This window comes from Anomaloglossus baeobatrachus, chromosome 5 (genome assembly GCF_048569485.1).
Source record: "Anomaloglossus baeobatrachus isolate aAnoBae1 chromosome 5, aAnoBae1.hap1, whole genome shotgun sequence".
NCBI classification, from domain to species: domain Eukaryota; kingdom Metazoa; phylum Chordata; class Amphibia; order Anura; family Aromobatidae; genus Anomaloglossus; species Anomaloglossus baeobatrachus.
Genome location: NC_134357.1, coordinates 472485600 through 472503202, shown reverse-complemented (window position 1 = coordinate 472503202; position 17603 = coordinate 472485600). Strand labels below are relative to the sequence as shown.

Genomic DNA, 17603 nt, shown 5'->3' with positions numbered 1-17603 from the left:
ATCAGACACTGATATAAGCAAGGCTGAGAAGTCATCCATTTCTGTTGAGCAGATACAGGTATGAAGATATCAGTATCATTCACTGTGTAGGACTTACGACAACCGGCACAATCATTTCCAGCTTATAAATCCCACATATTGTACTTGGTGGCTCTTTGGTTACAATGGTCACTTTATAGTAGAAAATCAAAGGGGAAAAAAAAATAAATAATAATTTACACAGAATGCATGCAAATTCCTTGCAGATGTTATTCTTGATTGGATTTGGACTCTCCTAGTAGGTTCAAAACCCACCAGAGGAAACCTCTGCAAGGGGTTTGCATGTTGTGTTCCCCACGATTGTGTGGGATTCCTCCGGGTTCCTTACTCCAAAGACCATACTGATCGGGAATTTAGATTGTGGGCCCCGATGGGGACAGTGATAACCGCGCTGTGAAACGTGATCGTGCTAAGTAAAATATATTGAGTGTTGAGATAATGCCGGTCATACACAATAAAGATCTCACTGCCAATAATAAGAATATGACAATAAGGAGTAAAGGGGCAATGCATGCGATCTCATGAAGCAATGACTACACAAGCTACCTGCCAAACCACCCAAATTCCACTTCTCCCAATAGGAGCCATTCAACCGATTCCCAGCCACATTAGATTATGAGCAAAGTGGAAGGGAGATAAATGGTGGAGGGGGAGGGGGGAGAGCATATTTGGTCGAGGTATGGAGACAATTAGGGGTGCGCAGGATTTGTGAGTGCCCGTCCCTCTGGGTGTGTAACACTCATCGCACAGGGTTCTCTGAGTGACAAGAGCACAGAACAAACAGTGGTGACATTCTCGGCTCGCATTGTGTACTCCGCTGTCAGGTGTGGCACATACAGAGATGGCTCACTAAATTATTGGACCTTGTTAACACCCAATACCTGAATGGAGAAATCTTCCCTGCGGTCATGTTCGGAGCCTTAGTACTGGTTCCATGCACTCCTGCGAAATCTCCAGAGCACAAGATGCCACCAGTCTCAGGAGAGGGACACAGCTTCCACCTTTAGATAATCACCCTTTGCATGTAAAATAATGACAGACCATGGTCTGGGGTACCGTTTCGCAAATCGCCAACAGCCAGTAAGGTGGCCATGTCCTCTCCGATGAGGAGAGTCAGCCGGTGGTACGTTACCTGTGTCCTGGTAGCACCTGGATGGAGAGACGTTGGAGCTGCAGGTCACCTGTGCGTCGCAGGCTCTGGATCTCACAGCCACATCCTGTGTCAGGTGACGCTGTATGCTATTTGCATTGGGAGTGGCCAGGAGCCTCTGTACCCTTTCTTTTGAAGTTAACCCTTCGGTCGCCGAGCATGTAAATCCAGTCTGACCACTTCTCATTTCACTATGTGTCACATTCCTGTAAGTCACCGTTATTATCTCAGATCCCTTGTAACCTGCGGCAAGAATTCTCATCTAATTTAGTCATTGCTGGGCTCGGGTCCGTATCTCCCCAGTATAACTCACCTGAGGGTCTAGCTCTGTTTGCAAGTTAACATTAAACGCACCTGTCTAATATTGCGCAAGTCTGACCTCATGCCGCCAAAACAGGATCCAAGGGTTTCCAACCGAACATTGCCCAGAGCATCACATTGCCTCCTTCGGCTCGTCTTCTGATGATATCTGTTGCCCTGGTAAACAACGCACACTCAACTGGCCGGCCATAGCATAACAGAAAATGCCATCTGTCGGACCAGGCCACGGTCTTCTATTGCATGTGTGCCCATTGTAAGCACACTCGAATATTGGACGGGAAGCGGGGGGGGGGGGGGGGGGTTCCACAGCATGGGCCACTGACTGCTCTGTAGACCCATATAAAACAAGCGGTCACATACTGTGTGTTTGATACCTTTCTATCACAGCCATCCAAAGGGTCGCACTGGGGTGACCAGGGCTCATCAGTGACGTTTGTTCTGGGGCCTATGGTTCAGCTTCATTCAAATATTAACTAACCTTGGTCCTAATATTGTCTGTGCTTCTAAATATACTAATAGATTAGGTAGTTTATTAAATTAATGGCGAATCGTTGCATTAAGTATACTCTGCCAAACCACCTTATGTAGGGTCCACCGGAAATTCACCTGCTTCCCAGTACTAACATTTTCAGTAATTTGTGATACAGGAGCTCTACGGTACAGGCCTTCACTCTCCACCAGCAAGCATTGTTGCCGATTCACCAATTATCCTCTTTTGGACCACTCTTGTTCAATACTAAGTACTGTATATTGGTGACAAAACTTAACGCCTTCTGTTTTGGAGATGCATTGACCCAATCATCTAGCCATCATAGTTGGTCATAGTTGGGGCCTTGTCAAAGTCACTCAGATATTTTTCCTCACATATTGTTCTGGCTTTTAACACATTACGTTCAAGACTTGACTTTTCACTTTCTCTCTAAGGGTATGTGCACACGATCCCTCCAGGACGCAGCACGTCTGCTCCTGCGGAGATGCAAGTGTTGTCCGCGTGATGACGTAGAGGTCCATGCCCACGATGAGGGTCCTAGGCGCTGCAGAGTTTCACCATGTTCTCCCCACTGAGAACACACTTGCCTCCACAAGCATAAACAGACGTGCTGTAGATCGGGAACCCACGCCGAATGTTAGTTTACGCTGACTGAAAAAAGAATCACAGTAGGCGGGAGATTTATAGAAATCCCATCCACTGTACAACGCAGCGTTTTGGAGGCAGCGAAAACACACTGTGCCCAAAACGCTACAATCGTGGACACACAGCCTTATATATCCCATGTCTGATAAGAGCCATTATGAACTAATCAAAAACTTTGCAGAACAATAATGTATAGAGGCACCTGGGTCGTTTATGAGGGTGAAAGGAATCTTAGAAGGAGCAAAGGTGATCTTAGCCTTATAAAGCACTACACAGAGAAATGTGCTCCATAAATTCTCCTCCCCCACATTATGCAGCCGCTCCTAGCTAGTAAAGGCCAAAACCGCAGACATCTCATAGAATATATGTGTTCAGTAGTAACAATCATACGCAGGATGCACTAAGTGGTATGGATATACTTCTCTTCATGTACGAAGATTTACAGCTGAGGAATAAAAGCGATATATATAGTCTATATTAAGAGGGGTTGTCCACTACTTTTACATTGATTGCCTATCCTTTGGATAGGTCATCAATATCTAACCGGCCGGAGTCCAACGCCCAGCAACTCCGCTGACCAGCTGTTCTCCGTCCCGGTGGTGGCACCAGGCAGATGGAAATGGTCAGCTACAGAGCTGCTCCGTCTCCGGGTACTGCATATACGCCTCCCATTCTAATCAATAGGATAGGGTGTGGGGTGTCGAACCCCCCGCCAATCAGACATTGATGACCTATCTTAAAGATAGGCCATCAATAAAAAAAAGGAGATGACAGCCCCTTTAATAAGTAAATCTATCACTAGTCCAGCTTCTTAGATACCATTGCTACACTTTATAAGATAAGTAGTAGAATACCCCTTTTATATAGAGAGGTCATCAGTATCTAAGTCGTCATCATCAGACTGGTAGCAGCCCAATACCCAGCACACTCGCCAATCTGCCGTTATCAGCACCAATGACGGCGGCTGGATGTACACAATTAAGGCTGCTTTCACACTTGCGTTGTGCGGCATCCATCACAATCAGTTGTGTGACTGATGCAACGGATACATTGCAGATAGTGGCACAACTGATGTGACTGATGCAAAAAAACGGATGGTTTTTATTTTTTATTTTTTTTTTTTACTGTTTGGCTGGACGATCAGAAGCCAGCGGACGGCTTTTATAAAGATCAGGTAATCAGCCGGATCAGCAGATCTTCACAAAAGCCGGCCAATCAGCAGATCTTCACAAAAGCCGGCCAATCAGCAGATCTTCACAAAAGCCGGCCAATCAGCAGATCTTCACAAAAGCCGGCCAATCAGCAGATCTTCACAAAAGCCGGCCAATCAGCTGATCTTTATAAAAGCTGTTTGCCGGGCGATCAGCTGATTGGTCACCGGCGGAGAGAGATTCCCCGAACATTGATTTCACACAAACACTGAGCAAGCTCAGTGTGAAACAACGCAATTCGTCACTAAAAAAAAAAAAGTTACATGCTGCATTCTATCGGGCCGGCGCTCAGTCAAAATAACGACTCAGCGTCGGCCGGCGGATGCAACGCAGACACAATAGTCGCAATCCGTCGTCCATACAAGTCTATGGAACACAGCGCAAGCCATTAACGGATTGCGCTGCTTTCCAAAGTGGTGGATTGCGACTAACGCAAGTGTGAAAGTAGCCTAATAGAGCCTAATAGAGCCCAAACAGCGCAGCTCCTTTCCCTGTGTAGTGTGTTTCTGGGTACTGAAGCTCAGGCCCTATTGAAATGAATAGACGTTGAGCTGCAGTACCCAGGAACAGCCACTACAAGGTAACAGAGCTGTGTCAGCGGCGTTCTGTTTACTTCCGGCTGCTGAAGCTCAAAACCGGCGATTGTCAGACCCCTACAGATCTGATAGGATAGATCCTTGGTATAGGTCATCAATAACGAGATGAGCGAACCTGAACAGTAAAGTTAACTTGGACTTCACAGAAAGAAAAAAAATTAGTAATTGAGTGCAGAGTTCGGGTGCTTTATGTATGCAAACCATGCAATGGAGCATCGCTGTGCTCGGGAACGCTCGGTGCTCGGCCCGGTGCGAGCCGCTTGCAGTGTTTGAGTGTATAGCTGTCTGTATACGGGCGGAGAGACGAGCTGCCCAGTGATTTCCTATAGGGTTCAGCTGATCCCGCCGAACTGAACTTCAACAGGTCTGCTCATCTCCAATCATAACCCTGGACAACCACTTTAAATTTCCATATACAAAACAACTACTTCTACCATAACTAACTAAACACAAAGCCTAATCAATACCAAACACTTGTAATAATGAAACAACGAGCTAAACGTGAGAATAAAACCAAGCCTAACCGCCATAAAACAATGCAAAATAGAAAGTCCGTAAGTGGCCTGAAATTAAGACAAATTATTTATTGTTTTTAGGACATTTTGGAACAGAAACAGAACAGAAACTCTCCCAAAGTCCCCAAAAACTTGGACTTTTCATCCTGGAAATGGCAATCAAAAATCCCTCGGGGTACAAGTACCCTTAGCTTACCAATGCAAAAGATACAAAGTTCAAGTTTAGCACCTACAAGCCTTAAAAAATATATATATATATATATATATATATATATTAGCATACCTCCCAACCGTCCCGGATACAGCGGGACAGTCCCTCTTCTGAGCCTTTGATCCCGGGTCCCGCCCGTGAGGCTGTTTATCCCGGGCTCCACCCACCCACTGTAGCCCCGCCTCGCTGTTTCTCCCTTCTATTCATTACAGAGCCGAGCGCGCACCTACTCCTGTGACTGCTGCTGAGGTATGAATCACCCCCTGCAGCAGAGCGACCCCCCTGCAGCAGAGCGACCCCCCCCCTGCAGCAGAGCCCCCCCCCCCTGCACCAGAGCCGACCCCCCCAGTCCTGGAGCCTGCGTTTCTCTGCAGCTGTTCTCTGACTCCCCCTGTGCGGCTTCTCACTGCTGCAGACACGCGGGGAGTCAGGAAGCTGAGGAGACCGTGCAATCAGCACTTATCTCCTGCAGATAGCAGTGACAATAACCTATGCAGAGTGGCATCTGCAGGCTTCTATTAGCTTACCGATCAGTGGTCTCCTGCCTGTGGAGCAGAGCTGCTGGGTCCTAGCTTCCCAACAGCTTCAGCTCTGCTTTATCCTGGCTCCCCTACCAGTTAAAGGGAACATGTCAGCAGAAATTTCACAATAAAAGTAATAGATTCCCCTCTGCAGCTCCTGGGCTGCTTCTAGAAAGGTTCCTGTTGTTATTGTGCCCCCTTTGAGACCTACAAAAATACTTTATGAAGTCTTACCTTTTTGTATGCAAATGTGTTTTTATGGTCACAGGGGCGGGCTGTCTGGCGTCCGTTATTCCCCCTCCTGCCGCTTTACGCAGTCCCCCATTGCTCATTTACATACACAAGAACGCCTTCCTCATGTAACTGTCCTCCCGAAGATTTGCGCATGTGAACGCTTTTTCAGGTGATTGCGCAGGCACGAGATTATGGGCGGCGCTGTGATTGTCATCAACAGCGTTAACCAAGTACCCGCCCATAATCTCGTGCCCGCACTTTTCCCTCTGACTCCACCGTTATGCGCAAGTGCTGGCCATATGAACCATGTTACCTATTACCGCTTGCACGAGATTATGGGCGGGTACTTGGATGACTTTGCTGATGACAATCACAGCGCCGCCCATAATCTCGCGCCCATGGTAATAGGTAACGTGGTTCATATGGACAGTGCTTGCGCATAACGGTGGAGGCAGAGTGAGAAGCGCGGGCACGAGATTATGGGTGGGTACTAACTGTCCCTGTATACACTAGCATAGATAAAGGCATCTATAGAAAAAGTATTTTTAAAGAGCTTATATCTTATGCTAATTAGCGCGGGGACTAGTCCCAAGGGCGTTACTTCACTTGGCTAGTCGGCTCACATAGCGTATTAGTACTCACACAGGGGCGTAATAACATGCTAACATGCTATGCGAGCCGACTAGCCAAGTGAAGTAACGCCCTTCGGACTAGTCCCCGCGCTCATTAGCATAAGATATAAGATCTTTAAAAATATTTGTTCTTGATCTCTTTATCTATGCTAGTGTATACAGGGATGGTTAGGCAGGGATTAGCAATATATACCCAGAACTGCTCCTGGCTCTGAGTGCATATTGCACCTGACAGGTTCACTTTAAAGGGAACCTGTCACCAGATTTGGGGCCTATAAGCTGCGGCCACCACCAGCGGGATCTTATGTACACATTCTAACATGCTGCATACCTCCCAACCGTCCCGGATACAGCGGGACTTTCACGCTTTACGTTGTTTGTCCCGTTGCCACGGGCGGGACGGCCGGCTCCCGGGCTCCGCCCACCCACTCTCTCTCCGCCTCCCTGCTTTTCCCTCCTACCATCCTAGTAGACGTGGCATAGAGAGGAGCGCTGCCTGTGCTGCTGCTGGTACAGTAAACTAATCTCCCCAGCGCTGATTTCCCTCCCTCCCCCCTCACCCCCGGCCGGAGCCTGTCTGTGCGGTCGGCCGGCCGCCTGTCTGTGCGGTCGGCCGGCCGCCTGTCTGTGCGGTCGGCCGGCCGCCTGTCTGTGCGGTCGGCCGGCCGCCTGTCTGTGCGGTCGGCCGGCCGCCTGTCTGTGCGGTCGGCCGGCCGCCTGTCTGTGCGGTCGGCCGGCCGCCTGTCTGTGCGGTCGGCCGGCCGCCTGTCTGTGCGGTCGGCCGGCCGCCTGTCTGTGCGGTCGGCCGGCCGCCTGTCTGTGCGGTCGGCCGGCCGCCTGTCTGTGCGGTCGGCCCGCCACCTGTCTGTGCGGGCGCCCCCCTGCCGCCTGTCTGTGCGGGCGCCCCCCGCCGCCTGTCTGTGCGGGCGCCCCCCTGCCGCCTGTCTGTGCGGGCGCCCCCCTGCCGCCTGTCTGTGCGGGCGCCCCCCTGCCGCCTGTCTGTGCGGGCGCCCCCCTGCCGCCTGTCTGTGCGGGCGCCCCCCTGCCGCCTGTCTGTGCGGGCGCCCCCCTGCCGCCTGTCTGTGCGGGCGCCCCCCTGCCGCCTGTCTGTGCGGGCGCCCCCCTGCCGCCTGTCTGTGCGGGCGCCCCCCTGCCGCCTGTCTGTGCGGGCGCCCCCCTGCCGCCTGTCTGTGCGGGCGCCCCCCTGCCGCCTGTCTGTGCGGGCGCCCCCCTGCCGCCTGTCTGTGCGGGCGCCCCCCGCCGCCTGTCTGTGCGGGCGGCCCGCCGCCTCATTGTGCGGGCAGCCGGCCGCCTCTCTGTGCGGGCGGCCGGCCGCCTCTCTGTGCGGGCGGCCGGCCGCCTCTCTGTGCGGGCGGCCCGCTGCCTGTCTGTGAAGGCGGCCGGCCGCCTGTCTGTGAAGGCGACCGGCCGCCTCACTGTGCGGGCGACCGGCCGCCTCACTGTGGCTGCCTGCGTGTCCGTGCTGGAGGCCCGCCGGCTGCCTGCGTGTCCGTGCTGGAGGCCCGCCGGCTGCCTGCGTGTCCGTGCTGGAGGCCCGCCGGCTGCCTGCGTGTCCGTGCTGGAGGCCCGCCGGCTGCCTGCGTGTCCGTGCTGGAGGCCCGCCGGCTGCCTGCGTGTCCGTGCTGGAGGCCCGCCGGCTGCCTGCGTGTCCGTGCTGGAGGCCCGCCGGCTGCCTGCGTGTCCGTGCTGGAGGCCCGCCGGCTGCCTGCGTGTCCGTGCTGGAGGCCCGCCGGCTGCCTGCGTGTCCGTGCTGGAGGCCCGCCGGCTGCCTGCGTGTTTGTGCTGAATGGGTGTGGATGGGGAGTGGATATGGGCGTGACTGTGAAATGGGTGTGGTTAGGGGGCGTGGCCTAAAAATTTGCCGCGCCGCGCTACGCGCGCCGCAAACTTTGTCCCTCTTTTCCTTCTTTAAAAGTTGGGAGGTATGTATTAGTGTTGCATTATAATGACCTGCTGTTTTCTTTAGCCGGTCCCATGGATGGACCAGTTTCACTTCCTCTTTCCTAGTCACTCATAACATTAAGAGAAGGGGCTACTTCTGTCTCAGGGGCAGTTTCAGTCAGGAAGTCCAATATCACATCCTGATCTGAAATGGTACGTATCAAGAAACTAATAAAATGATCTGATGATTTCCAAGATCTCCGACATCTGGACATCTTCAGCGATCTGTACCACCAGCAAAGTCGTGTGACAACCTTGAGTTCATCAATGACCTTACTGTTTGCTTTCTCTGTAGCTGTGACGCCCTGGGCAAGCCAGGGGTCACAGGTCATCACACCACCACACCCTACACCCCAGTTAGGAACATCACAGCTAACCAAAATCCTTGTTGCCTTCCTCCAGGGGCTGATGTTCGCACCAGGGGGTGGGCCAGGCGGTTGGCTCCGCCCAGCGAGGAGTACACAGCCCTGGAGGCGGGAAGAACTTAGCAGTCAGCTCAGGGAAGAGCTAAAGAACGGTGAGGGAAGTGGAGGAGTAAACAGTGAAGTGGTAGAGGAGCTAAGTGAAGTGAAAGTGAAGTAGTAGTGGAGCAAAGAAGAAAAGAGTAAAAGTGAGAGTAGAAAAGCCTGAAGTTGGTCCAGCTGTGTGCAGGACAGAGTCAGCAAGGTCAGCAACGGCGGTGATTGTCCGGAGGGGTGACCGTTTGGAAGTTCCTGGAAGGACCGCGGACGGGTGGTGGCCCGGCGGTCTGGAGCAGTGTACAAAGGACAGTCAGCACCAGGGCAGGGGCTTCTCGGACCCCGGCAAGGCTAGGAGTCGCCATAATTTGCCAAATCCGTCAGTGAAGGGGACGTCTGTCTCCCAACAACCAAGTCCCGATTGAAGGCAACAGCCCAACCATTACAGTAGAGACACCGCCACCGCCAGGGCACCAGTTTCTAAGGGCCAGCGCCTGCGGGCAAAGAGTAGAGCTCCTCCGGTCCAGCTTGAAGCCGGGGAGCGGGTTACCGGTGGGAACCCATCGAGACCATCAACAACATTAGGTGCAGGAAAAGGGACATCACCGTCACCTACTGGGGAAAGCAAGTGCAGCCGTCCGTGGGAACCGTCTTTCCAGCCGTGTGTTTTACCGAGAACTATGTCCACGTCTCAGGCTGAGTGAGTACCACAGTGCCGCAAGGCACAGCGCTGCCCCCGCGTCCCTGCGCCGACCAAGCCCTGCATCTACCCACCTCAACACTGGGCCCCGGGATCACCAACCCCTACCCACGGAGGGGCAACACAACAACTTGCTGCTTCACACCATCACTCCCGGGATCCCCACACCGAGCACCGGTGGTGCTAACAGATCACCACAACCGTGGGTGGCGTCACGGACAATAGACTATATCCCAAAACCCGATCCCCTTTCACTCACGGGCGAGGAGTGCCGCTCGAGAACCCCCGGGATCCGGCCCACCGCTCGAGCCACCACTGAGCAGCAGCAGCCGGACCCGAGCAGAGGGGGGAGCGCAGTGCTGACACCCTCCTCCCCGCCCGCGACATAGCCATGGAGAGAGGATATACAAGGTCTGGAGCAGTGTTATGTACAGCACTTATGTGTCTAAATTTGGGCAGGTCACAGTCTTGTGTGTTGACCTCTTAGTCTCATTACAAACCCCAACTTTCTTAAAATGAGTCATGAAAATCCTACTTCTCATATTAGCTGAACGTGGTCGGTTCTGCCGAGGTATGCTGCAGGACTACAGCCAGCAAACATCCTCCAAGGCAGAGACCACACAAGACACTCATACAGCGAGGTGCGAGGCGTAATATCCAGGCAAAATATTCTGCTTCTGCCCATATCCCCAGTTCTGTATAGTGACTACTGACCATGGCCATAAGCATCATACACATTAGATTCAAGATGGCCACACTGCTGATGGCCTACTGCCTAATGTGCAACACAGGAAGACTCAGCCAGGGTTGCCAACTTGATTTTTTTTTCTGGGCAGCTGATAAAAAAAAACAAACAAACAAAAAAAAAAACAACACATGAACATCCAACATTTCTCTACAGACACATAAGAAAACCATAATAGAAATCAGCTTTTATGTAATCTAGGTCTACAGTTCAAGTTTAGGAAATCCGCTAAAGTCACTGGGAACCGTGAACTAGTAATTACAGTAATAATCCAAACAGGTCTTTATATCTTTAAAAAATTGTGGACACTTATGGACAGTAATTTCTGGGGAGGTGGGCAATCTGAGTGTATTTGGAGGAGTAAGAGGGAGATTGTTCCATTGTATGTCCAACAGGATCACCTATAGGCTTGTTTTTACGTATTTAGGCACTAAACAACAAGCGCCCCACACCACCCCTCAGGATTCATTGAAGAGTTTACATCATAATTAGCACCCCCTTGCTTAGACACAGCGGTATTTTGGTAGGCGTGGTCTGATACAGGCCACGCCTACCAATACGGGTATCACGCCCAGCAGTTAGGCCGCAAGTATGCCGCTTTGACAATACGAGGGGGGCTTGTCCCCCCTTGCACCCACTCTGTCTAGGGCTCTTACCCCCAGACCCCCCCTTCTAGTATAAACATCTCCATGCCTACGTGTATTTAAGAATTAATGTTAACTAACCTTGGTTGGCCACGCCCACTATCTCACCTCCCGCCCACTAACTCCAGTCAGCCACGCCCACTCACTTCCAGTCTCTGATTATACAAGTATACTGCAGTGCCTGCCCGACAAATTCATCAAAAGCGGAGGAGTCCATTTTACTCCAGTGCATGAATGGAGTAACATTACCGGGAAGGTACATGTCACTGCTAAGATGTGCCAAATTCAGGAGTGCACTTCTTAATAAATTTAAAGCACCTTATTTCTGCACAACCCACTCTTTAAACAGGGTTGTCCAGGCTTTTAACGAACGTCTGTAGTCATGAAATGTGTCTACAAACTTGTGAATCCTCACATCACGTGCACTGTGAAGATTCTCCGATGCTGAGACCGAGCAGTCACACGACCACAAGTATGTGATATGCTTACTACCGTCCACACTCAGACTAGACTGCACAGCCTCACTGAATACAAGTGAATTGCGCGAGCCATGTCTCATCGGAATATGCACATCACAAACTTGTTATTGTATAACCACTGGGTCTCGGAACCAGGAATCTTCAATGTGGGCGAAGTGAGGACTCACAAGTGTGCAGTCATATTGACTACAGACTTGTAAAAAGCCTGGATAGCCCCGTTTAAGACTGACCTACAAAGTACCAGTCTTAATGAATTGGGGGCAAAGTAATTTGAAAAAAGCTCCATGGAACACAAAAAAACCCCCAAAAAACACAAAACTAACAAACACAAAAAAGAAAACAAACACAAAGAAGACATACTGGAGGGGAGTTATGTAGGGAATTTGATTTTTTTTAATCTGGCATAAATCTAATCTGCATAGCAAACCATGCCCACTGACTACCCACATTTTACAAAAACAACCAAAAGTGTAAAGTAGAAAAAGTTGCAAATTTTTGGGGGGCAAATGTACTATTCCAGTTGAATATATACTAAAGGGGTACTTTGCACGTTGTGACATCGCTACTGCGATATCGTCGGGGTCACATCGAAAGTGACGCACATCCGGCGCCAGTAACGACGTCGCAACGTGAAAAGCCTAGGAGAGAAGATGAACGAGCGTGAAACAGTAAAAAAAAAAAAAAAATCAGTGTCACGTCGTTCATTTTCATAATGTCGGTGCGTCCGCAGGTACGATGTTTGTCGTTCCTGCAGCTCCACACATCGCTGTGTGTGAAGCCGCAGGACCGACAAACATCTCCTTACCTGCGCCAGTCGTCCACCGGCAATGCGGAAGGGAGAAAGTGGGCGGGATGTTTACATCCTGCTCATCTCCGCCCCTCCGCTTCTATTGGCTGGCCGATTAGTGACGCCGACCAGGTAAGTGCGTGTGAAGCTGCCGTAGCGATAATGTTCGCTACGGCAGCTATCACAAGATATCGCATGTGCGACGGGGGCGGGTACTATCGCGCTCGGCATAGCCATCATCGGCTAGCGATGTCGCAAGCGTGCAAAGTACCCCTAAGGCTCTGATTCATTAAACAGTTTTTGCCAGAGGTTTTTTTTTTTTTTCTTTTCCAGCCCAGACCAACTTTGAAAAAGAAGAACAAAAAAAAAAGTGCATGGAGTATAGTTGGAGGGGCACGGGTAAAAACTCATCTTCATTTTCATAAAAATTGAGCCATTTATGGCAGAAAAATGTACTCCAGGTCCTGACTGGAGTAGATGTCTTATGGTGGTGCATGAGAGGGAAAAGATGCGCCAAATGTATTCAGATTTATATAAGTCAATGAAATTGGCGCATCTTTCTCCAGCACATTTTTTTTTAAATCAATAAGTAGGCAAAAATAAAAAAAAAATAAAAAATAAAAAACAAATGGATAATGTGAAGGTACATTAAAGGGAATGTGTCACTTTTTAAAGGGAACCTGTCAGGTCCCATATGCGTTCTGACCTCCAAGCAGAGTGATGTGTGGCCTGGTAACCCCCTTCCTACCCATCCTGTGTTGTAATATTGTGTAATATGAATTTTATGACTTACCGTACATATTCCCTATGTAAATGATCAGAGGCTCTAGTCCCCTGGCGTCGCTTCGCCCCGTGGGCGTTTGCATGCTTTCCGTGGTATCAGGCCCTTGTGGGCCTGATACTATGGATTTACATGAGCGACGTCACGTCTGCTCCCTCAGAATCCCGCACGTGCGCACTTCTCATTCGTGCAACCTTCTTATCCGGGTGTTTACTTGCCAGCTTTAGACGCGCTCTGCGCATGGTCGGAACCGCAGTCTTCTGATCATGCGCAGTGCGCTTGCGACAAGTAAACTTCCGGATAAGAAGGCTGTGTGAACGGTAAGCGAGGGATCTCCAGGAGCGGACGGTGACGTCACTCAAAGCCATGGTATCACGCTCACAGGGGCGTGATACCACGAAATACATGCATACGCCCACAGGTTGAAGCGACGCAGAGGGGCCTAGACCCTCTGCTTATTTACATAGGGAACATATAAGTTATAAAAAACTTTTTTTAATACATTCATATTACACAGGCATGGGTAGGAAGAGGTTTCTAGGCCACACATCACCCTGCTTGTAGCACATATGGGACCTGACAGGTTCCCTTTAAGGCCATAGACAATTTGTGGATAGGTTTTGGGTTTTTAAGGGTATGTTCACACGCGGCATCTTTTTTTAAACACAAAGATGCAGCGTTTTTGTCCCAAAAAGCGCATCACGGCGAAAACGCGTCAAAAATGCAATACGTTTTTTAAGTCAAAACTATTGACTAGAAGAGCTCAAACGGTGGCAAAAACACAGCCAACAAAAGATACCCAGTGTGGACAGCAAAATAGAAATCTCAGACTTCGCTGGGAGAAGAAATGCATATATTTGGGTGCATCTTTGTGACCTCAAAAACGCAGCAAAAACGCATTAAAAGATGCAGGGTGTGAACATAGCCTTAGGGCGGACAGATCGTACTCAAAAGTTAACTCAAAAATGCCTGGAAAACTCTTCCTATTCATTCATGGAGAGACTACATGGCGAAAAAAACCCAAACCAAAACATACAGGTGATAGAATCTACTCCAAACTCAGCACTGACCAAAAGAAGAAAAAAGGGGGTGGGGGTGGGAGGGTGTAAAAAGGCCAAAAAAAAAAAACAACCCCCAGAAGACATGACTCCAAGCCCTCCCTCCAAAAAGCCACATTTTCTGTTCCAGTTTCTCCTTGAAAAACTTGTAATTTTTGAACACAAAAGTAAATCTTAGTGTGAACATAGCCTGAGAGAGACACTTTGACATATTTAGCACCATAGAAGTTACGTGAAGCAATACAAACCGGAATGACTGGGCCCGGTGTGGAGGATGTAAGCACAGCCATGTTTTGGTGTTGAGGACAGACGGAGGCCATAAAAATACTTATGAGTCAATGTCAGGTGGCAGCACACAGCACGTCTATCCTCACATTTTAGAATAGGTGTTAAGTCATATATTAATCCTAAATTCTTCTCGCCCTACACCCATAACTCCTACACGATCACCTCCAACCACCAGGCCTTAGTACAGCAGATTAATGGTGGATTGCTGCATTTCTCTCTGCACTCCACACAAGCACTACTATAATTAGCTTCCCAGGGCAGGTGGAGTGCAGCTGACCCTCCCCTCCTCCGGCAGGCCTACTCTCACAGCGCCCCCTTCTGTCCACATACTGCAATGGACGCAGAGTCTCTAGAAAGCGATATGAAGCACTACATGGGTGAAGCGCAATATTCTTTAGATCTACAAAGAGCCCAGTATTAATCCACAGCTATAGTGTCCCCTGTTATCACAATGAAAGCTTTCTGGTGTAAAATGAGATAAAGTAACCTGAGAAGTCACGTAATCCATGCGAAAAACTAACCGCCCGCCCTACAAGAACTGGTTGTTCTACCGCTATTATACCTAACAAGTGCTGTCACATTGAGGCCTCATTCACGTCCCATTCTCTCGTACGAGTGCTATATGTAGTTTTCATGGGTCACACTCATACCTGTGCTCATTTATGGAACTATCAACATGTACATGATATCGTGGACCAAGGGGTCTGCGGAAAATAAAGCAGAAAAACTTGAGGGTCAGGTCAAAATTGGCAATATAAGTCAATGGGACTGTGAAAATATCGGACTTCCCTCGGATGATACAGGGACTGGCAGAATGGGGGAAATTTTGTTTCATGTACGAGCAAATTGGATGACGCTCGTACCACACTGTGATCACACTAATGAGAGTCTGATCGGAATAATGCGTCCGCTTTTCTTGTACGTGGGAATATGGTATGTGTGAATAAGGCCTCAGACAATGGCGAGGTGTTGTACAACACCAACACGGTGAATGTCTATAGGACTGACCAAGATAACAGTTCTTTCTCATATGTACATATGTGACCACTGCTCTGAAATAGGGTCTTGGGACCCTTCTTCTAATGATTGTGGGAGGTCTTAGTTTTGGGCCCACCCGGAGTCAAATATTTATCACTGATTCTGTGGACAGGCGATGGATTTTTTCGGAATGGGATAGTCCTATTTAGCGTTTACTTCCTCCCTCTGATGTTCTTCAGTGTCACTGGAAAGTCTACGCGTTTCAGGTCCAACTCCAGCTTCTCTACTAGTTTCAGGTCAGGACATTCATGTTGCATCTCCTCAGCCAATTCACGTTTAGACTTGCATATGGACACATGGAAGAACTTTTTGATCCAGGCCATTGTTCATGGTTCCCTAGAAAAAGCTTCATGTGATCCACATTAAAATGTATGAAGAATGATGATGCCACCACAACCTATAGACAGTGTACAGCACCACCTGGTGGAGACGATACAACACTACAGCAGACACTAGGGCTACTAACACAAGACATGACATATCTTCATAGGACAAATGCTTATATGTCACTATAAAATTCACCCAAGGTGACAGTACTGTATGGCAGAGAATGTATAGCTGTGTGGTATACTGAGACACTATTACTCATGATAGGTTTAGATATAATGGCTCAGGAAATGGTGTCACATATTGTAATGGGAAGGATTTGTAGCCCTTTCTCCTTGTTTTTAAGTAGAGCACACCCTGTTATGGCCAGAAATCATATCTCATGTAAATGTGTATGACAAAATATCATTTTGTAAGACCTATGCCTGACCCCCAGACGAAGAGTCACATGCGAAACGTAAATTGGGAAATAATGACTGCCCACTGATTTTTGTTTGGTGTTTTTATACTGTCGTTTTATACTGTCTTTCTCTTTGTTTTTATGTACAATACACCCTGTTATGGCCAGAAATCATATCTCATGTAAATCTGTATGACAAAATGTTATTTTGTAAGACCTATGCCTGATCCCAGACGAAGCGTCACATGCAAAATGATATATTATCCAATATACATAGTTACATAGCTTGAAAAAATACCTAGGTTCATCTAGTTCAATCTTCCTCCACCAATCACACATTTCATCACTAAATCATTTATATCCGACAATGTTATGAGTATACCTCCTCCCTCTATGCAGCGGGTTGTCTGTGTGATTGATTGACGAAAGAGGAGTGTGCGGCATTTTGTGGCTCCAGACTTTAAATCATGTGACTGTGTCATATGAATTGAATAATGAATTTTCCCGCCAATAGGAAAAGTGGAGTTAAAGAAGAGGCTAGTTCCCTAAGGAAATAGGGATAGATTTAGGCATGGGTTTTACTGTACACCTAGGCAGAAAGGAAGTCATATTCTACAGTAAACAGTACAGAGAGCAGGCCGGAGACCCATTTGTGAAAAAGGGGCTAATTTCCAGGCCAGGGACTACAAAACTAGAGTTAATTTGACACCTTGAAAGACAGTGGTGGCCTCAAAAAAGAGATCCAGATAGCCAAACTAAAGAAACCCATACACATTACACATTAGACTAACATCAGCCAAACACGCCAATACCAGCATGCTCGGATGGTAGTCTAATATGTATGGGCCCCCCAATACTCCTCCAACAGATGAGGTTGGGGAAGATAAAGGTTCATAATGTCCAATTTCGAACTACAGATCCCTTTGTACTGAGTGAGATTACCAGACACCACAGGAGTCAAGCAGTGACTATCATAAAGAACACAGGAGAGCTTGGCCATCGGGATCGCTCCTTTGTATGGAGAAGTCTGGGGAAATAGCTGTTGGCCAAGCGTTCGTTCCATCATTCAGTCTCTGGGAGAAAAGAACCCAGGAATGGACCACACTGTGACATTAAAGGGAACCTGTCACCAGTTTTGGGGTCTATAAGCTGTGGCCACCATCAGTGGCCTCTTATATAGAGCATTCTAACATGCTGGATGTGTACCGCCCCGCGGGCTCGGCTGCGACCGCCGAGCCGCTCGGATTCATGCTCGTACTAAGGGTGGTGGCTCGAGCCTCTCACGGACCCGGGGGTCACGTCGCTCTGCAAGGGAGTTGGCGCTACACGCGGGGACTTGGGTGAGGAGTTCCACGGCATGGGGGGGGCTCC

General features: G+C 49.2%; 1 protein-coding gene across 3 annotated transcripts in view; it reads right to left on the bottom strand.

Annotated features, from left to right (window-relative positions):
• ARHGAP27 (Rho GTPase activating protein 27) overlaps window positions 1-17603 on the bottom strand; it is a 75615-nt gene that overhangs the window by 45522 nt on the left and 12490 nt on the right. Inside the window, exon 1 of one of the 3 annotated variants that reach the window (XM_075350658.1) lies at window positions 14428-14602. The exons of the other annotated variants lie outside the window; for them this stretch is intronic. Coding sequence (XP_075206773.1) covers window positions 14428-14499 — 72 coding nt within the window. The 5' untranslated portion in view covers window positions 14500-14602. Of the gene's footprint in view, window positions 1-14427; window positions 14603-17603 lie in introns of those variants that run through there. 3 annotated transcript variants of the gene reach the window in all.